General features: G+C 41.6%; 1 protein-coding gene across 1 annotated transcript; it reads left to right on the plus strand.

Annotated features, from left to right (window-relative positions):
• Nucleotides 1–945: 945 nt before the first annotated feature.
• Nucleotides 946–5,659, plus strand: LOC134611554 (elongation factor 1-alpha, oocyte form). Its single transcript, XM_063455541.1, has 7 exons — nt 946–1,125; nt 2,847–3,026; nt 3,131–3,427; nt 3,662–3,815; nt 3,982–4,238; nt 5,151–5,385; nt 5,459–5,659. The coding sequence occupies exons 1-7, from the start codon at nt 982–984 to the stop codon at nt 5,578–5,580; spliced, it is 1,389 nt and encodes a 462-aa protein (XP_063311611.1). The 5' UTR covers nt 946–981; the 3' UTR covers nt 5,581–5,659.
• The last annotated feature ends 10,506 nt before the right edge of the window (nt 5,660–16,165 follow it).

The following is a 16,165-nucleotide window of genomic DNA, read 5'->3' on the forward strand; positions in this document are numbered from 1 at the left end:
CCTGTATGTCTTTTTGGCTATTGCAGTGTGCGCTGCAGAATATGTTGGCGCTATATAAATAATTGTGATTGTACTGTAAGGCCGACTTAGAGAATTTTTCCAGTTTGGCTAGTGTGACCATAAATTTGAAATTCATATTGAGCTCACTTTGAATTATCACTTTAGTAAATACTTTGGGAGTAAGCAATGCTTTGAAGCAAGTCTTATACCTTGAAGCAAGTCTCAACAATGAGGACATCTGTTTCAACTATATGAGATTAAAACAATTTAAAAAAAACCTCTGAAAAAAAAAAGACATTGAAACTCAATGACATTCCAATGCAAAAAGGGTATATCATGCTGATTTATATTATGATATACACAGATCATGAAATGAAGTAAAAGTTTTAATTAAGTAACGCTAACATTTCCTACCATTTCATAGTATAGTAGAACGTTTTAATAAAATTGCAAATTCAGTCCAAAATAGCTGCACTGGAAATATTTTAACATTCATCTATTTTTCCAGATCGGGTACTTTGGCCTAAATGTTGCAATGAATTTGTATATATTCTGCAACATTCCAACCCGTGAAAAAAAAAATAAAAAAAAAAATACATATATTTTTATTCTCCTACCCTTGAAAACCATTTTTCCTCAAATAATAGTACCTCCTTTTTGCTTTTATGTCCAGTGCTGAACTATTATTAGGAATAAAATCAAACATACAATAAATATCTCGGTAAAATCCTGATCAGGATTTACCACTTGCACGTGTTCTTTTTTCTCTGGGCGTGGCCGCCAGGTGAAACAAGAACCAATCATCGAAGAGCAGAGTACTCAACCGCGATTCTGATTGGATAAAGTCCCGGAGGCAGCGCCCTCCTGATAATTCCACGCCCACTTTTGGACCTTTAAATCCCACGTGCATGCCTCTAGACGCTCTGCATCTTCCCTCGCTCGTCTTGTCTGCCGATCTGAGGCCACCGAGTTACCGCTGCAATGGGGAAAGAGAAGATCCACATCAATATCGTGGTTATTGGCCATGTCGACTCTGGAAAATCCACCACCACAGGCCATCTGATCTACAAATGTGGGGGGATCGATAAAAGGACCATCGAAAAATTCGAGAAAGAAGCTGCCGAGGTGAGGAGAAACTTTCAATAGATAGGTTTTATGCAAAACAAACGTGTAATTATCTTCTGTGGGAGTATTTCAGTAACCGCGTTAATCTAGGAAACATCACACCGTCTTGGGTAGTGTGCAGTTACACTCAAATTTAAAATGCATTGTTTTGCTGCTTCATGTCCACGCTGCATCGAGTTTCCCCGTAAACGTATCTCTCCCCCTTGTTTAACTGATAACATATATTCCTGACTTGCTGAATAGGCAACAGTTGAGTGATTTTGCTATTTTGTTATTGAAGTAACTCATTTTGTGCAACTGAAACTTGTCCCAGCTAAACTTTATTTCTTTAAATGTATACATCTGGTGTACACAATTATTGGCTCCTCGCTGAGAGTCCTATGTTGGTCTAGAAGCACGTGGCTTCTCCTCCCCCCCCCCTAGTTTCGGTAACTTGCTTTAGTAATCCTGGTGAGTGGGAATAACAGCGTGTAGTAGGGGACATACTGGGCTAAACTCTTAACATTTTAATTGCATAGCTTTCTAACCTGTTTAACTGCTACTCCCATTCAACATTCTTGCTCACCTTGAATTGGCCTGCATAAGTCACACCAGCCTTCCCTGACACAGCCCTGGGGCGTTATTGGCATATATATATATATATATATATATATATATAAAAAATTTTTAATAATAGGAGGCAACACAATTTACACAGTAACTATTCTCACTTTTCATTAAGTGTTTTAGGAAGGCTGTACCTTGCTTGCGGGGAGATGTGACTAGGGTTGTAAAAACAAAGCATTTTAACTAAATACTGGCAAATGGCAGAATTGAGCAGTGAGACTGCAGTGGCGTGGTCTATACAAAAACTAATTCAAGCTGAAGTTCTTCGGAGGGGGGGGATTTTTTTTTTTTATATATTGTATCTCAATCTCCAAATTGAACTTTAATGACATACAGGAGGCTCTTGCAGGGTCTAGCAAGCTATTAACATAGCAGGGGATAAGAAAATCTTAATTAAACAGAACTTGCAATAAAGAGAGCCTAAATAGGGCTCTCTTTACAGGAAGTGTTTATGGAAGGCTGTGCAAGTCACATGCAGGGAGGTGTAACAAGGAGATTTAACTCCTAAATGGCAGGGGCATGTTCTATACACCAAAACTGCTTCATTAAGCTAAAGTTGTTCAGGTGACTAGTGTCCCTTTAATGGCTTAACCCCTAAGTTGTCTTCAGTGTCAGTCTCAACTCTCCACCCCCAGCTGGCAACTTGCTTTAGAAACCTCAATTTCTGAGTGCAGGGGTGCTGCTGATTGGCTGGCTGCTCTCAGCCAATCAGTGACTCCCCATTCACAAAACTGTCTTGCAAAGAAACACACATTTCCAACTCAGTTTTGGGAATGGGGAGTCACTGTACATTAGGTGACAGATTTCAGCTAATCAACAGTGCTCCAGCGCAGCAGCACTCCACACTTCCTGAAAACAAAATTTCAGAAGCCAAATGCTTTCAAGACTAATTTAACACCGTAAGGGTGAACATGGTACCTGCTGGCATCGTAACTTCATTTCAGGTGACGTGTTTCTTTTTAGAAGGGACACTCCACTGTCAAAGTTAACCTGACAAAAGTTTTGTAACTTGCTAATTTTTTTATTTTTTTTAAATGGCCGTTTCACTGCAACATATTGGATCATTAACTTTTCATGAGTAACCAGACTAACCACAATCTTGCTTTCTCTTCTAGATGGGCAAAGGGTCCTTCAAGTATGCTTGGGTCTTGGACAAACTGAAGGCAGAGAGGGAACGTGGAATAACTATTGATATTTCTCTGTGGAAATTTGAGACTGGTAAATATTACATCACAATCATTGATGCTCCTGGACATCGGGACTTCATCAAGAACATGATCACTGGCACTTCTCAGGTATGATTACTGCACTGTCTCCAGTTTAACTTTCTCTAGTTGAGCAAGAAACCGCCTTATGGCCAACTTTACATTGTATCTCATGTGACATTCTTGTCCTGCAGGCAGACTGTGCTGTACTTGTTGTGGCTGGAGGTGTAGGTGAGTTTGAAGCTGGTATCTCAAAGAATGGACAAACTCGGGAGCATGCCCTCCTTGCTTATACCCTGGGTGTAAAGCAACTTATAATTGGTGTCAACAAGATGGATTCCACTGAACCTCCATATAGCCAGAAGAGATTCCAGGAGATTACCAAGGAAGTCAGTACCTACATCAAGAAAATAGGATATGATCCTCGTGCTGTAGCATTTGTCCCAATTTCAGGATGGCATGGAGACAACATGCTGGAGCCTAGCAGCAATGTAAGTATGTTCTCTGTATTTAGCAAGTAGCAGCAAATGTGCCATGAGCATTAAGCTATAAAACCACAGTAGCACTTTGAGTCTTGACATGTGGTTAAGAGACTAATCTCAATTGTCTACTCCAACTAAACATTTACTAGTTTAATTAGATTGTAATCTAATGTCAAACTTGATAGGTGTAAAATTGCCTCATAAGTGTATTCAGATTTAGAACTAAACAAACTATCTTGTCAGATGACCTGGTTCAAAGGCTGGAAGGTAGAAAGAAAAGAAGACGGGTCTACCACTGGAATTACTCTTCTTGAAGCTCTTGACTGTATTCTACCTCCCACAAGACCTACAAACAAACCCCTTCGTCTTCCTCTGCAGGATGTATACAAGATTGGAGGTAAGTGCATTACATTTTTTTTAATTTCAGTAATCCATTTCAAATGATGGCCAAAGTAGCTGAATGGAAAGCATATGCTAATTTGACATCAAAACTTAAATTCACTTAGAATGTACACTTTAGTGAAATATATGGATTAAACAATGATGCCTTTATGTTCCCCTAGGTATTGGTACTGTACCTGTTGGACGAGTAGAAACTGGTGTCTTGAAGCCAGGTATGGTGGTGACATTTGCCCCTGCCGGCATCACAACAGAAGTAAAGTCTGTGGAAATGCACCATGAAGCTCTGACCGAGGCTATGCCTGGTGACAATGTTGGCTTTAACGTGAAGAATATATCTGTGAAAGACATCAGGAGAGGGAATGTGGCTGGTGATAGCAAGAATGATCCTCCAATGCAGGCTGGCAGCTTCACAGCTCAGGTATAGTATGGAAGCATATAATCTTTTTTCCTGCCATGTGGGTCTCCTAAACTGTCATGGGGCACTGTACACTGCAAACAGGTCTAATCCTAAGCAACTAGACAAGTAAAACCTTCAAGGCAGTCTTCTCAAACAAAATTCCTTCAGATGCCGCAGAGCTTGATTTCCTATGACTGGGGATAAGCAACCTTCAGCACTCCAGATGTTGTGGACTACATCCCCATAATTCTCCCAAAGGATTATGGGAGGTGTAATCAAACATCTGGAGTGCCAAAGGTTGCCTATGATTCTATAGCAGGGATAGGGAACCTCTGGCACTAATGCTGGGGACTAAATGGTCCCTAGGATCTGAGATTCAGAACAAATACTGCTATCTCAAGTTCAAAACTGACAAGTTAAACTATCAAGGAAAAACAAGTTACCTGCACTCTCCTTAATCACTGTAGTTTTAAACAAATGGTTTTGTTACCTCCAATGGCAATGAGAGGGTAAATCCACCTGCATACATAGGGATTAAGGAGAGGGTGCAGGTAACTTGTTTATCTTTGGTTTTTACTATATATTGGGGCTGATGTACTGTAGTCATTGCTGCCGCCCAGTAGTGATGGGAGTGAGCACAGGACTTGGTTTAACTTGCAAAAATATATCAGTTTGGGTACTTTTTATGGTGCTGGGAATATTCATTAAACTGCGAAATGCCAGCACTTTGAGGGGATGCTAAATATGCTTGCCTGGTACTCTGGGCTATTGCAGCTCAGAAACCTCTCTAAAACCACAATATAGAACCAAACCGCCACATGCCTTATGTGCATATCCTCGAAGTCACATGTGATCTCTTCTGATTCAGGAGTGACTTCATGCAAAATGTCACTAGTTGAGATGCTAAATCCACCAGCTCTATTTTCCCCACAGGTGATCGTCCTTAATCACCCCGGACAGATTGGTAATGGCTATGCTCCAGTCCTGGATTGCCACACAGCCCACATAGCCTGTAAGTTTGCCAAATTGATCGAAAAGATAGACCGCAGGTCTGGCAAAGTATTGGAGGCTGAACCCAAGTTCCTAAAATCTGGTGATGCTGCAATTATTGAGATGATTCCGGGGAAACCAATGTGTGTAGAGACCTTCTCCAACTATCCTCCTCTTGGTAAGTAACAAAACACTACTAAGCTGTCGTCAGACTTGCAAGGGACTCGCACTAATATCTCTTCTCAACACAGGTCGATTTGCTGTCCGTGATATGAGGCAAACGGTTGCAGTGGGTGTTATCAAAGGTGTGGACAAGAAGGCTCCAACTGCAGGGAAAGTGACAAAATCTGCTGTCAAAGCTACAAAGAAGTAAAAGATCCACTGTGTGGAAACATGATTCTCTGAATGCTTCCTAATGTGAAATGTACCTTTAATAAAATGCAACAACCTGATTTCAAGTGCCTTCTCTTAATTCAGGTGAATCTTTGCTTGTGTGAACTGAATAATTGGAGAGTAAGTTAAAGGAGCACTCTAGTGACACTAATACAAATGTGCCCTGTCAGTGTTAATCTAGTTTTGGCTCCAGTCCATTGGCAGTCTTTTCAAAAATACTTCCAGTGCTGCGCTGGTTTGCTGCAGCTGGCTCATCTCTGGATGAGATCAGAATTGACTATGGGCCATTCAATGCTTTCCCATAGGAACGCATTGGAAGCTTTTGCAAATGTGCAGTAAAACTCTATGCTGTGCCAATTGGTCTTATGGTAGAGATGCATTACTAGCTTTCAGGCATTGTGCAGCACTAACCTAAGAAGCACCTCTAGTGGCCAAAGGTGATACTAGGCAGTAATGTAAAACACCAAGAAAAGGCAGACTTTTAATTTAAAATCCTGCAAGGAGCAACCCCACTAAGCTGTAGTGGCTATGGTTGCCTTAAGCTTGGTACAACATCTACTAAATTATTAAAATGTGGTCCTGCATGTGTATACGAACTAGCAATCACAAGGTTTCTGCCTGGTGTAATTACACAATTTAACCTCCCTCAAAATAACCCCTACCATCTCCTTCCCCATGTACTTACTGATTGCCAATTTGTGTGGTTAAAAAAAGCACAACTTTGGCAAGCATTTGTGGCTAGTACAAAAGACTGGACAAACCCCATTTTTAGTACCATGGGATGTCTTTTATAATTGGTATGCCATGATGGGCTAACTTTTATTCCTGACATCCTATAGTCTCAGACACCATAGGCCCAGCAAAGCAATCTGGCAAATTTCAATGTGCAAACATGGAAATTTGGGAAATGGGAAATTTTCCCCTGTAAGTTTGCTGAAACCTATACACTGGGGTCACTGTTAGGAGATGTTGCTGAACACATATTTGGGTGTTCTCTGTCTAACTCAAGAGGAACTGAGTCCATGCCTAAAGTAGACTGTTTGGGGACAAATAACACAAACTAACCAAAGGGTTGAAAGACAGGTGGTAGAATTGGGGAATGTAAAGTGTTAACCCCTTAACGCCGTTACAATGTACCATGCCGTCACGCATTAAATGGGCTTTAAAGCCGTTGCGACAGCATGGTACGCCAGAACAGCTTAAGCCCCCAAATAGAGGTGTACTTGCCTCTGCCGCGATCCTCTTCTTGGGGGCTGCATGAGAGCCCAGGCAGCCCCCCTCCGGCAAATGAGGCCCCCGGGGGCCATGTGATCACTCTCAAAGAGCAATCACATAGCCCCTATAGCTGGCTATGGATCTGCCAGCAGGAGGACTGTTTGAAATATCAGACAGTCCCCCTGCTGGTAGGTAGTGTAAAAAAATAAACCTGTTTAAAAATCAAGTATATTTTTATATAGTGTGTATATATACATATTGTATATAACGTCATACAAAGTATTTTAATAATATAAATATTAAAATAAACTTAGAATGTTATATGTATATTATATAATGTATATATAAATACATATAATTAAAATTAAATAAAATTAACTAAATAAAATATTGAAACAAAATTTAATATAAAATATATGCATATGTAATTTCATTCTAACTATTGTTATTAATATATAATTATATCGGTAACAATACACTTAGACATTCTATATATATATAAATACATATAAGTACATAAAAAAAATTACATTGGTATACACGTAGAATTTATATACCTATAAATGCATATATTAAAATTCTACGTGTATCTTTAAATCTTTTAATGTAATTATGTGATTTGAGTGATTAAAATTTGATTGACATGCCTGACAACACAGGGAGAAAGTGCAGAGAATTTAATTTGCAAGCACTATATTTGACCCTGTAACTCTCCAAGACACCATAAAACCTGTACATAGGGGGTACTGTTTTACTCGGGAGACTTCGCTGAACTCAAATATTAGTGTTTCAAACTGGTAAATTGTATTACAACGATGATATTTTAAGTAAAATACTTTTTTCACATTTTATATGGTCTATATTATTGTAATATGTTTTAAAACACTATTTGTTTAGTGAAGTCTCCCGAGAATAACATGTACAGGTTTTATGGTGTTTTGGAAAGTTAGAGTCACATATAAGGCTTGCATTTCATTTTTTTTTTACATTGAAATTTGCCAGATTGGTTATGTTGCCTTTGAGAGCGTATGGTAGCCCAGGAATGAGAATTACCCCATGATGGCATACCATTTGCAAAAGTAGACAACCTGAGGTATTGCAAGTGGGGTATGTCCAGTCTTTCTTAGTAGCCACTTGGTCACAAACACTGGCCAAATATTAGTTTTTTGCTTTTTTTCACACACAAACAAATATGAACGCTAACTTTGGCCAGTGTTTGTGACTAAGTGGCTACGAAAAAAGACTAAACATACCCCACGTTCAATACCTTGGCTTGTTTCCTTTTTCAAATGCTATGCCATTATGGGGGTACTGCTCATTCCTGGGCTACCACACCGTCTCAAAGGTAACATAACTAAACTGGAAAATTTCTATTTGAAAATGGAACGTTCTATATTTGACCCTGTAACTTTCCAAAACAACATAAAACCTGTTAATGGGGGGTACTGTTGTACTCGTGAGACATCGCTGATTACAAATATGTGCTTTTTTTTTTTTTAATTCTTTATTTTGAGGTGCAAATAGTTAATACAAGCTCTTGCCATGCCCCGACAGCAGGTACAAGATTGGTAAAATACATACATGAACAGGTATAAGGCATAGAAGGTCATTGCACACATTTTTTTTAAGTTAAGTAGCTAGTTCACTGAGTAGTCAAACATGTCTAAAGTGTTTAGCAAAACATAAGATGAGGTCTAAATGAGTTACATAGACATGTGCGTGGGTATGTGAAAATGAGTTTCAAAGCAAGCTGGTGAGACATGACTATTAAATGTTAAGAAAGGAAAATAATAAACTGGTAGAGTATTAGGCAAACATATGTGTCAGAGTGAGGGTAGGTTTACAGCCTATTCGAAAACATGCCTAGTGGTTGCAATAAGAAAGTAGAAAAACCTAAGATTTAAAAAAAAAAAAAAAAAAAGACAGGCACACTGGCTAGATACATACAAATGCTGTGTCTATATGAACATAGTGCTTTCTGCAGAGACCCCTTCATGGCGTTCCACTGAGTTACACAAATTGTGAGGTTTAGAGAAGCTTGACGTGTCATAGACTGTATCAGGTATTAAGGTAAAATATAGGACAAATAGACATGCAAGCAGAATGCAATTTGTACAGTTAGGGTAGCTTAATCAGTGATCTGTAAGATACCTACATGATCTCTATTTATCAAGAGTGTGTGCCGTGTAAAAAATAAAAGAGAAGCCAAATTGGCTAAAATGAGGGATAAAGAAAATAAAATTATAAAAATAAAAAGTAAAATAATAATAATAATAATCATAGTAATTAAAATATAAAATGAGGAACTAGTAAAAAGTACAAAGCATGCTTATCAGCAGAGAGGCCATTAAGACCTTCATGTGGTGGGATGACTGTGTCCACCCAGACTGCGGCCCAGGGCCCGAAAGAGTCCATGCAGTCAGCCCACACCTTTCACCGGTTCAGCAGGGACCCACAGAGTAGTCTGAGGTCTTCGTGTATCTCGCCCGTGCACCTGAGGGTCATCCTGGCTCTTCACCCAAGGCTTCCCCCGACTGAGCTGTCTGTACAAGGAGTGTCCTGGTTTCATGCTTTGCGCCAAACGCACTGATGTGCTGTTTGATCCGGGTAGGTCGAGTAGAGTGTTGCTTTCGAGGTTTGCGGAGTAGCCGAGGAGAAGGGACACCCTCCTTGCCTCCATTAAGCCTTCGCTTTGATGTTTGGCCCACTGCTGGCTTTGCTGGCTCGACCTCCCGCGCATCTCCTTTGTCTCGTGGTCGCTGGGGTATGTCAGCGGGTATCTGCTCTTGCGTGGCACTGGGTAATCTGTGGGCCAACTTGGCCCGGAAAGCCGTAAAGATGCGATCAAGCTCCGACATGCTGTGGGATAGTGGGCCCGATGCACTTAAGGTGGCCGCTATCTTAGATGGGACTATGCGCCTTTTATTTGTGCTTCCAGTACTTGCTGCAGCAAGTCCCAAGGGTGCATGTATGGTCAGTCCTGCTGTAGGAGTACCTTGCATGGCGGCAGGTTTGGTAGTCGCCGGCGGGGGTAATTGCTGTGCGATGTCCCGTGTCTCCAGCCCCACAGCCACTAATGGTCCGGTTTGGTTTCCGTCGCTGATCACCGTTGACTTGGCTTGCGTCGTGGACCGGTAAGAGATCGCCTGCAGGGCTGCGGTGTGGGGTGGGGAAGCCACGGACTCATCAGTCCTCCTGGGCATCACGCTGATTGTTGAGAGCTCGGTGGAAGAGCAGTACTCTCCGCTGATTCCGGAGCACATGGCATCCGCCATCTTATGTGCTGCGTCCGGGCACTCGAGGGTGGTGGTGGTGTTGTTGGGCCTTGGACTCATTGCCTCTGGGTGAGGACCGGGATCACCCCCACCGGTCCATAGGGGGGGGGAACGGGGCCGGGTCCCCCCGGGTCTGGGTCTCAGGCTGGGCACCGTTAGGCAGGATAGAGGGGCAGCGGCCGTCCACCCCTCTCACCGCCGGAGTAGGCCTCAACTGGGTAGTCGAAGGTCTCACCTCCAGGGGACTGAAGCTCGAGGAGCCAGCCTCACCCTGGATCCAGTGACCCCTCAGCACCGAGGTCCAATGCTGTCGGTCTGTATTTAGGTAAATTTTCATGTTTTTCATGCTTAAAAGATTATAAGTTGCAGGAGCTGGTCTCTCTTGCGACCGCTCAGCTCGGCGGTTCGGCCCCGCCCCATGTGCATTTTTTTGCAGTAAAAACAGTAACAGTGTTATGACATTCACAGCTAAAATGTCAGGCGGAAATGCAAATTTTAAAAAAAAATCTTTTCTTTTTTTTTTTAATTTTCTTCATAATAAATTATGTTCCATATATGAATAGTTAATGATAGATTAAAGCCCTGTTTCTCCTGAACACAATGATATATAATAAGTGTGGGTGCATATAATTTGAAAGAGGGGAACTACGGGTGAACAGACATATTGCGCAAATTCCAGTTTTTGTTATGTTTTGATCAGAACGTGCACTATTGACTCTGTCCTGAAGGGGTTAAAATACCACCATTTGCAATACCCTAGGGTGTCTAAATTTTTTTTAAACATTGTTTGGGGAAAAATTACATTGGACAGCTTCAAAAATGTCCCAAATAGGACATGGGTGCATGATGACCAAATGTGAAAATTCCAAGTTGTAAAACTGGAATGCGCACCCTCCAAAAAGTATTTTAGCCCCCAGAGAACCCGACACACATACACATGGGTGGTATCACTGTATTCAGGAGATGTTGCTGAACACTTATTGGGGTGTTCTTTGGCGGTAACACTTAAAGTACTCTACATGTATTCTTAAATTGCTGTGTGTCAAATTTTCTTTTTAATTTGGCATAAATCGGTAATAGTTGCATGAAGAGTCAAAATACCAAAGTTTAATACCTTGGATTGTCTTTACATATATACATGTGAAGGGTTGTTCAGGGATTCCTGACAGATCAGTGTTACAATATAACTAGTTAACTTTGAAGAAATTGTTTGGAAATGGCACTGCTACTTGTACTTATTGCCCTATAACTTGCAAAAAAACTAAACATGTTAACATTGGGTATTTCTAAACTCAGGACAACTTGGATATTATCTAGCGCGTTTTTGTTTTTGGAGGTTGGAGATGCATACTTTTTTGCAGGTCAAAGCTATTTTTTACACTTAATTTTTGTAGTAAATTATGAAATGAGAATTTTCTTTAGAAAGATCATTTAATGGTGAAATGGTATATAATGTGTGGGTACAGTAAATGAGAGGAAAATTACTGCTAAATACACATCACAGAAATGTAAAGAGCCCTGGTCACGAAGGGGTTAAACTGAACATAACTTTGCATACAATGTAGCTACATCTAAATCCACAACTTGGATTTGGACTGCCACTTAGTGACTTTTTTTAAATTAGGCTAGTGTAGAAACCCACATCTCTATATCCTGATCCTTGATGCCACCATTTGGTTCTGTCTACATAAGGTCAGTCTCCAGACCTGGTAGCATGGATGCATATGTAAGTTTTGCATAGGAAAACCAGATAAAAGGAAACTTCAAATGTAAGGCCAAAATAATGGAACTAGAAATTCTTGATATGCTACTCTGGCCTTAAATGTGAAATACACTTTGTATCATTTAAAAACCCAACTGTAAGGGGATATTGCAGGGTTAAACATCTAAAGGGCTCATACTAATTGACAAAGGAAGTCTTGTGAAATAGTGGTCCTGAGAACATTAAATACAATGCTTTCCTACAGCGAAGCTTCAATGCATGCATTAGTTCTGAAATGTCTCTGCGCCCTCGCAGGAGGCCCTGTCTCTGCGCCCTCGCAGGAGGCCCTGTCTCTGCAGAATAGTTGCAATACATGCGCACATACAAAGGTAAACAGTGCATCAATGTGTATGTTCCTGAGCACGTGTGTGTCTTTGAGCATGTTTTTATCTGCGACTGTGTATGGGGTAGCTGCTTGAAGTGTTATGTATGGTTGTCTGCCTGGGTGATACTGTGAGGGAGGGGGGACTAAATACCTTTTGTCATTCCCTGGTGCTCCAGTGGTGATATCGGTCTGCAGCTCCACAGTGTGCAGAGCTGCAGACCATGTGTCTTGCGAGACCCGGTCAGCGCGTTGCCGTGGTAACCAGCGGCAACACTCTGATTGGCCAGATCTTGCGAGACACAAGATCTGCACCTCTGCACACTGCCGAGCTGCAGATCATTGGCATACTGAGTAAGCCGCGGTGGCCCGCTCCTGGTGTCTGATCCTCTGTTACTGACCGAGGACCAAACACAGTCTGCCCTTAGGCGGCTCTTTAAACCGCCTAATTAGAGAGCCGCCTCTGAATGTAAACGTTGCAGTTCCAGAGAAACTGCAATGCTTACATTGCAGCACTAAGTCTGTCCACAATGGCGGTCTACCAGACAGCCACTAGAGGGCTTCCTGGTTTGAAACAGACCTTTGGTCTGATATCTGATACTGGACATCCTCACGCTTTGCATGAGGACCTCCAGCATCAGATTTTTTTTTTCCCTCCTAAAGCATTGATTCAATGCTTTCCTATGGGGAGTTCTTTAGACGTGACATTTGCCACCCATGCGCATTGGAACCCGCTCATTGCAGGACAGAGGAGGATCATCAACCTAGTGCCGAGGGACATCAGTGCTGGGATCAGGTAAGGGTTTTTAACCATTATTTCACTGGGAAGGGACGAGGTAGGGGGAGCGATTAGTGCCAGGAATAAATCTCTGTATTCCTGGCACTAAAGTATCACTTAAGCTTTCCTTTAGAGAAACCACTCTTAAATTGTGGTGGAACAAACACATGGGAGAAATTGCTTTAGAAGACTAACAATTGGCTTTATAACTAGTTAAACACTAGACGTGCGCAAATGGATTTTTATCTGTTGAGAACGCTTAAAAGGTTTGTTTTATACATAACCCTTGAGGATTATGGCATATTCCCTTGAGGATTTGGCATAATCCCTTGAGGACAGCAGCAAATGTAACCGTTCTCACTAAAACAAAACCTAAAATTTGAGCTATAGGTTTCATCTTGCTTACACTTATTTTTGGTCATTTCACATAAAATATTTATATATGGAACACAATTTAATAGTAATAAAATCTAAATGTAAAAAGTTGGCAATTTTATTTTCAAAGCCCTGTATGGTATTTAATTTGAGTCATGATACTGTTTTACTTTAATGTAATACACATTTGTATGCTGTGGTGTTCCACGAGTGTGATGCCCCCCTTGTACAGGTTTGATGGTGTTTTGGAAAGTTACATTGTCAAATAAGGAGCTTGCCCATTTCAGTTCTACACCTTTACTAGATTGGTTCGCTGGTCCCATGTTGCCTGTGAGACTGTGGCAGCCCAGAAATGTTACCCCTCACCTGAGTGAGTGAGTGTGGGTGGATGACTGAGTGTTATTGTGTGGGTGGGAGGCTGTGGGTTTGTGACTGACTGAGTGTGGGTGGGTGACTGAGTGTGACAGGGATTGGTTGAGTGTGGGTGAGTGGGTGAGTGAGTGAGAGATGTATCCATCACTTTCTATATCTAACTCTCCATCCATCCCTCTCTATCCATCCATCCATCCCTCTCTATCCATCCCTATCCATCTGATGGATGGATAGATATGGATGGATGGAGAGTGTGTGTATGTTTGTAATTTTTACTATTTGTATACAAACACTATTTATAGAGAGATCTCTATGCAAACACACAAAGTTTGGGCTTATGAGGGTTGCTGTAGGCGGGGGCGGGTATAGAAAGCAAGCTGAGCTGTCAGCTCAGCTTGCGAACGCGCATACCGCGCACAGCAAGCTTGACAAAGGCCCTAAGGGTTAGAAACGTTGCTGTTTGGTTCCTTGTTCCAATAAAGATTGCCTATATTTTGGAATTCGTTGGAGTACCTGAATTATTTTCTATATTCAACTTAAGAAAGCTGGGCCTGAGAGCTACAAGTACCTTTGTAAAGGCAGCTGTTGGAGACTATGTATTCAGAGGTGTTGATACCTGCCTGGGAACAGAATGGGCAAAAGCAGAGGGGACAGTACATACCTGGAAAAAGAGAGCTGTAGCCTGGTCCGGTGAAAAAGATCCTCAGTGACTGGGTCTGAAGAGCTTCAGAGTCCCTGCTAGCAGAGAAGATGCTGACCTGGCGGGGTACAGGAGCTCCATCACAGTCACTAAGGGGTTAAACACTGAACTTCTATCAGTGGTATAAGTAAAAAAAAAAAAAGTAGAACAATTACCATAGAGCCAGCACAGACAATGATGGTGTTACGATGTTTGGCTCAAATGGCTACAATAAGACTCTCAAACAGGATTACCTATTGGCTGAAATTAAAGGGGACACTCCAAAGCCCAAAATAAAAATTTCTATTTAGTAGGCCTCCCAACTGTCCTGTTTTAGTTCCCTGGTATCCAACATCATTAGACATACACTGTGCAGCGGTCACTAGGAACCTACGAGAGCGCATAAGCAGCAGTTTCTCAGAGGGAGTGGGAGGACCTGCCTGTTAGGTGCATTGCTAATTATGTAAGTTGGGACACCATCCCGATTTTCCCACAGCACAAAGCTGGCTGGTACGGTAGATATACTCCCAATGAAAATGTGTGCATATAATGTGTTTTTCTATTGAGAGTATATCTGAAAACAGCTTGCAAAAGCTGCAGTTCTCTTGTCTTTAGCCTTTGCAAGCCCTGTCCTTCTAAGCCCGCTAAGACAATCTGTGGCTGTCCGATAACAGACTTCACAATGCAGCTCAATGAGAAGTCTTTGCAAGGTTGGTGCTCTTAGCTGTTGCTGTCTCTTAAGTTCAGCTGCACTGAACAAAGCAACCAGAAAGTAAAAGAACAGGTTGTCTGGCAGCTAGGGAGTGTAACAAAGTTAATTTATAAAAGTGCCAATTTCTATTGAAATCTGCACTTTTTGTAAAATGAAAAAGAGGACACGCTTCACCTAAAGCAAGCAGAAGTGCTTTAGGGGTCTGAAGTGTCTCTTTAAGTTTTGCTGGCATTCATATGTCTTTGACATGTCGTGCTATATTGAACTGGGACTTTTTTACTGAAGTGAGTACTGCGGTGGTTTTGTGATTGCAGGAATTATAATGTGAACTCTTATTCCTTGTTTTCTGACATGACAAACAGTGGTGAACCACAGTATATATTAGTGACACTAATCATTGTATTAAAGGAAACAAAGGCTCCATTAATAAAAAGTGTTAAACAACATAACATATCATCCAATGAGAATGCTCCTTGCACAATAAACCTCCATATGACCATAAGCCACTCCTCTTTCTTTGCGGCTACCTCAGCTAAGTACAAGGCTTGCCACTTACAGGGGATCCATTCCTGCAATGAACCCACCAATTTCGCAACTGCGCGTTGTGGCAGTCATCTTGTGTTGAGCAACCTGTTCTGCCCCTGTTTGGTGCAGCTTTAATTACTGTTTTGTGATCATGCAGTGCCAGGTGGATTTAGAAGTTACCACAACAGATTCCTCTGACAGTGCCAATGAGCACCTTTTGCCCCAAGATACACCCAGATCCTTTATCCGTTCCGGAGATTATGAAACATCATTGGAGAAGATGAACTCTGAGGAGTTTCATCCCCTCTTTGACGCTACTATGGCCAAGTCTGTGACACAGGCTATTTATACCGCTATGGAGGTCATGAGGGACAACCTGTCCCACTCCAGTACACAGGCCATAATGTCCACTCAGCAGACATCTACTGAACCTTCTCCACCTAACCCCCGAAGAATAAGCCTGTGGCTCTCTTCGGGTGTAAACCCACCAAGAAATAACATCACGCAGACGCCTCCAAAACTTTACAGACGGACAGGGCACAGATGATGT

This window comes from Pelobates fuscus, chromosome 1 (assembly GCF_036172605.1).
Source record: "Pelobates fuscus isolate aPelFus1 chromosome 1, aPelFus1.pri, whole genome shotgun sequence".
Taxonomy (NCBI): Eukaryota; Metazoa; Chordata; class Amphibia; order Anura; family Pelobatidae; genus Pelobates; species Pelobates fuscus.

Bases quoted from the DNA above. Each gene is read 5' to 3' on its own strand.
- LOC134611554 (XM_063455541.1), top strand. From the start codon at position 982: ATGGGGAAAGAGAAGATCCACATCAATATCGTGGTTATTGGCCATGTC. The intron at 3,428-3,661 runs GTAAGTATGTTC...CTATCTTGTCAG, and splicing joins TGCTGGAGCCTAGCAGCAAT to ATGACCTGGTTCAAAGGCTG. The intron at 5,386-5,458 runs GTAAGTAACAAA...TTCTCAACACAG, and splicing joins CTCCAACTATCCTCCTCTTG to GTCGATTTGCTGTCCGTGAT.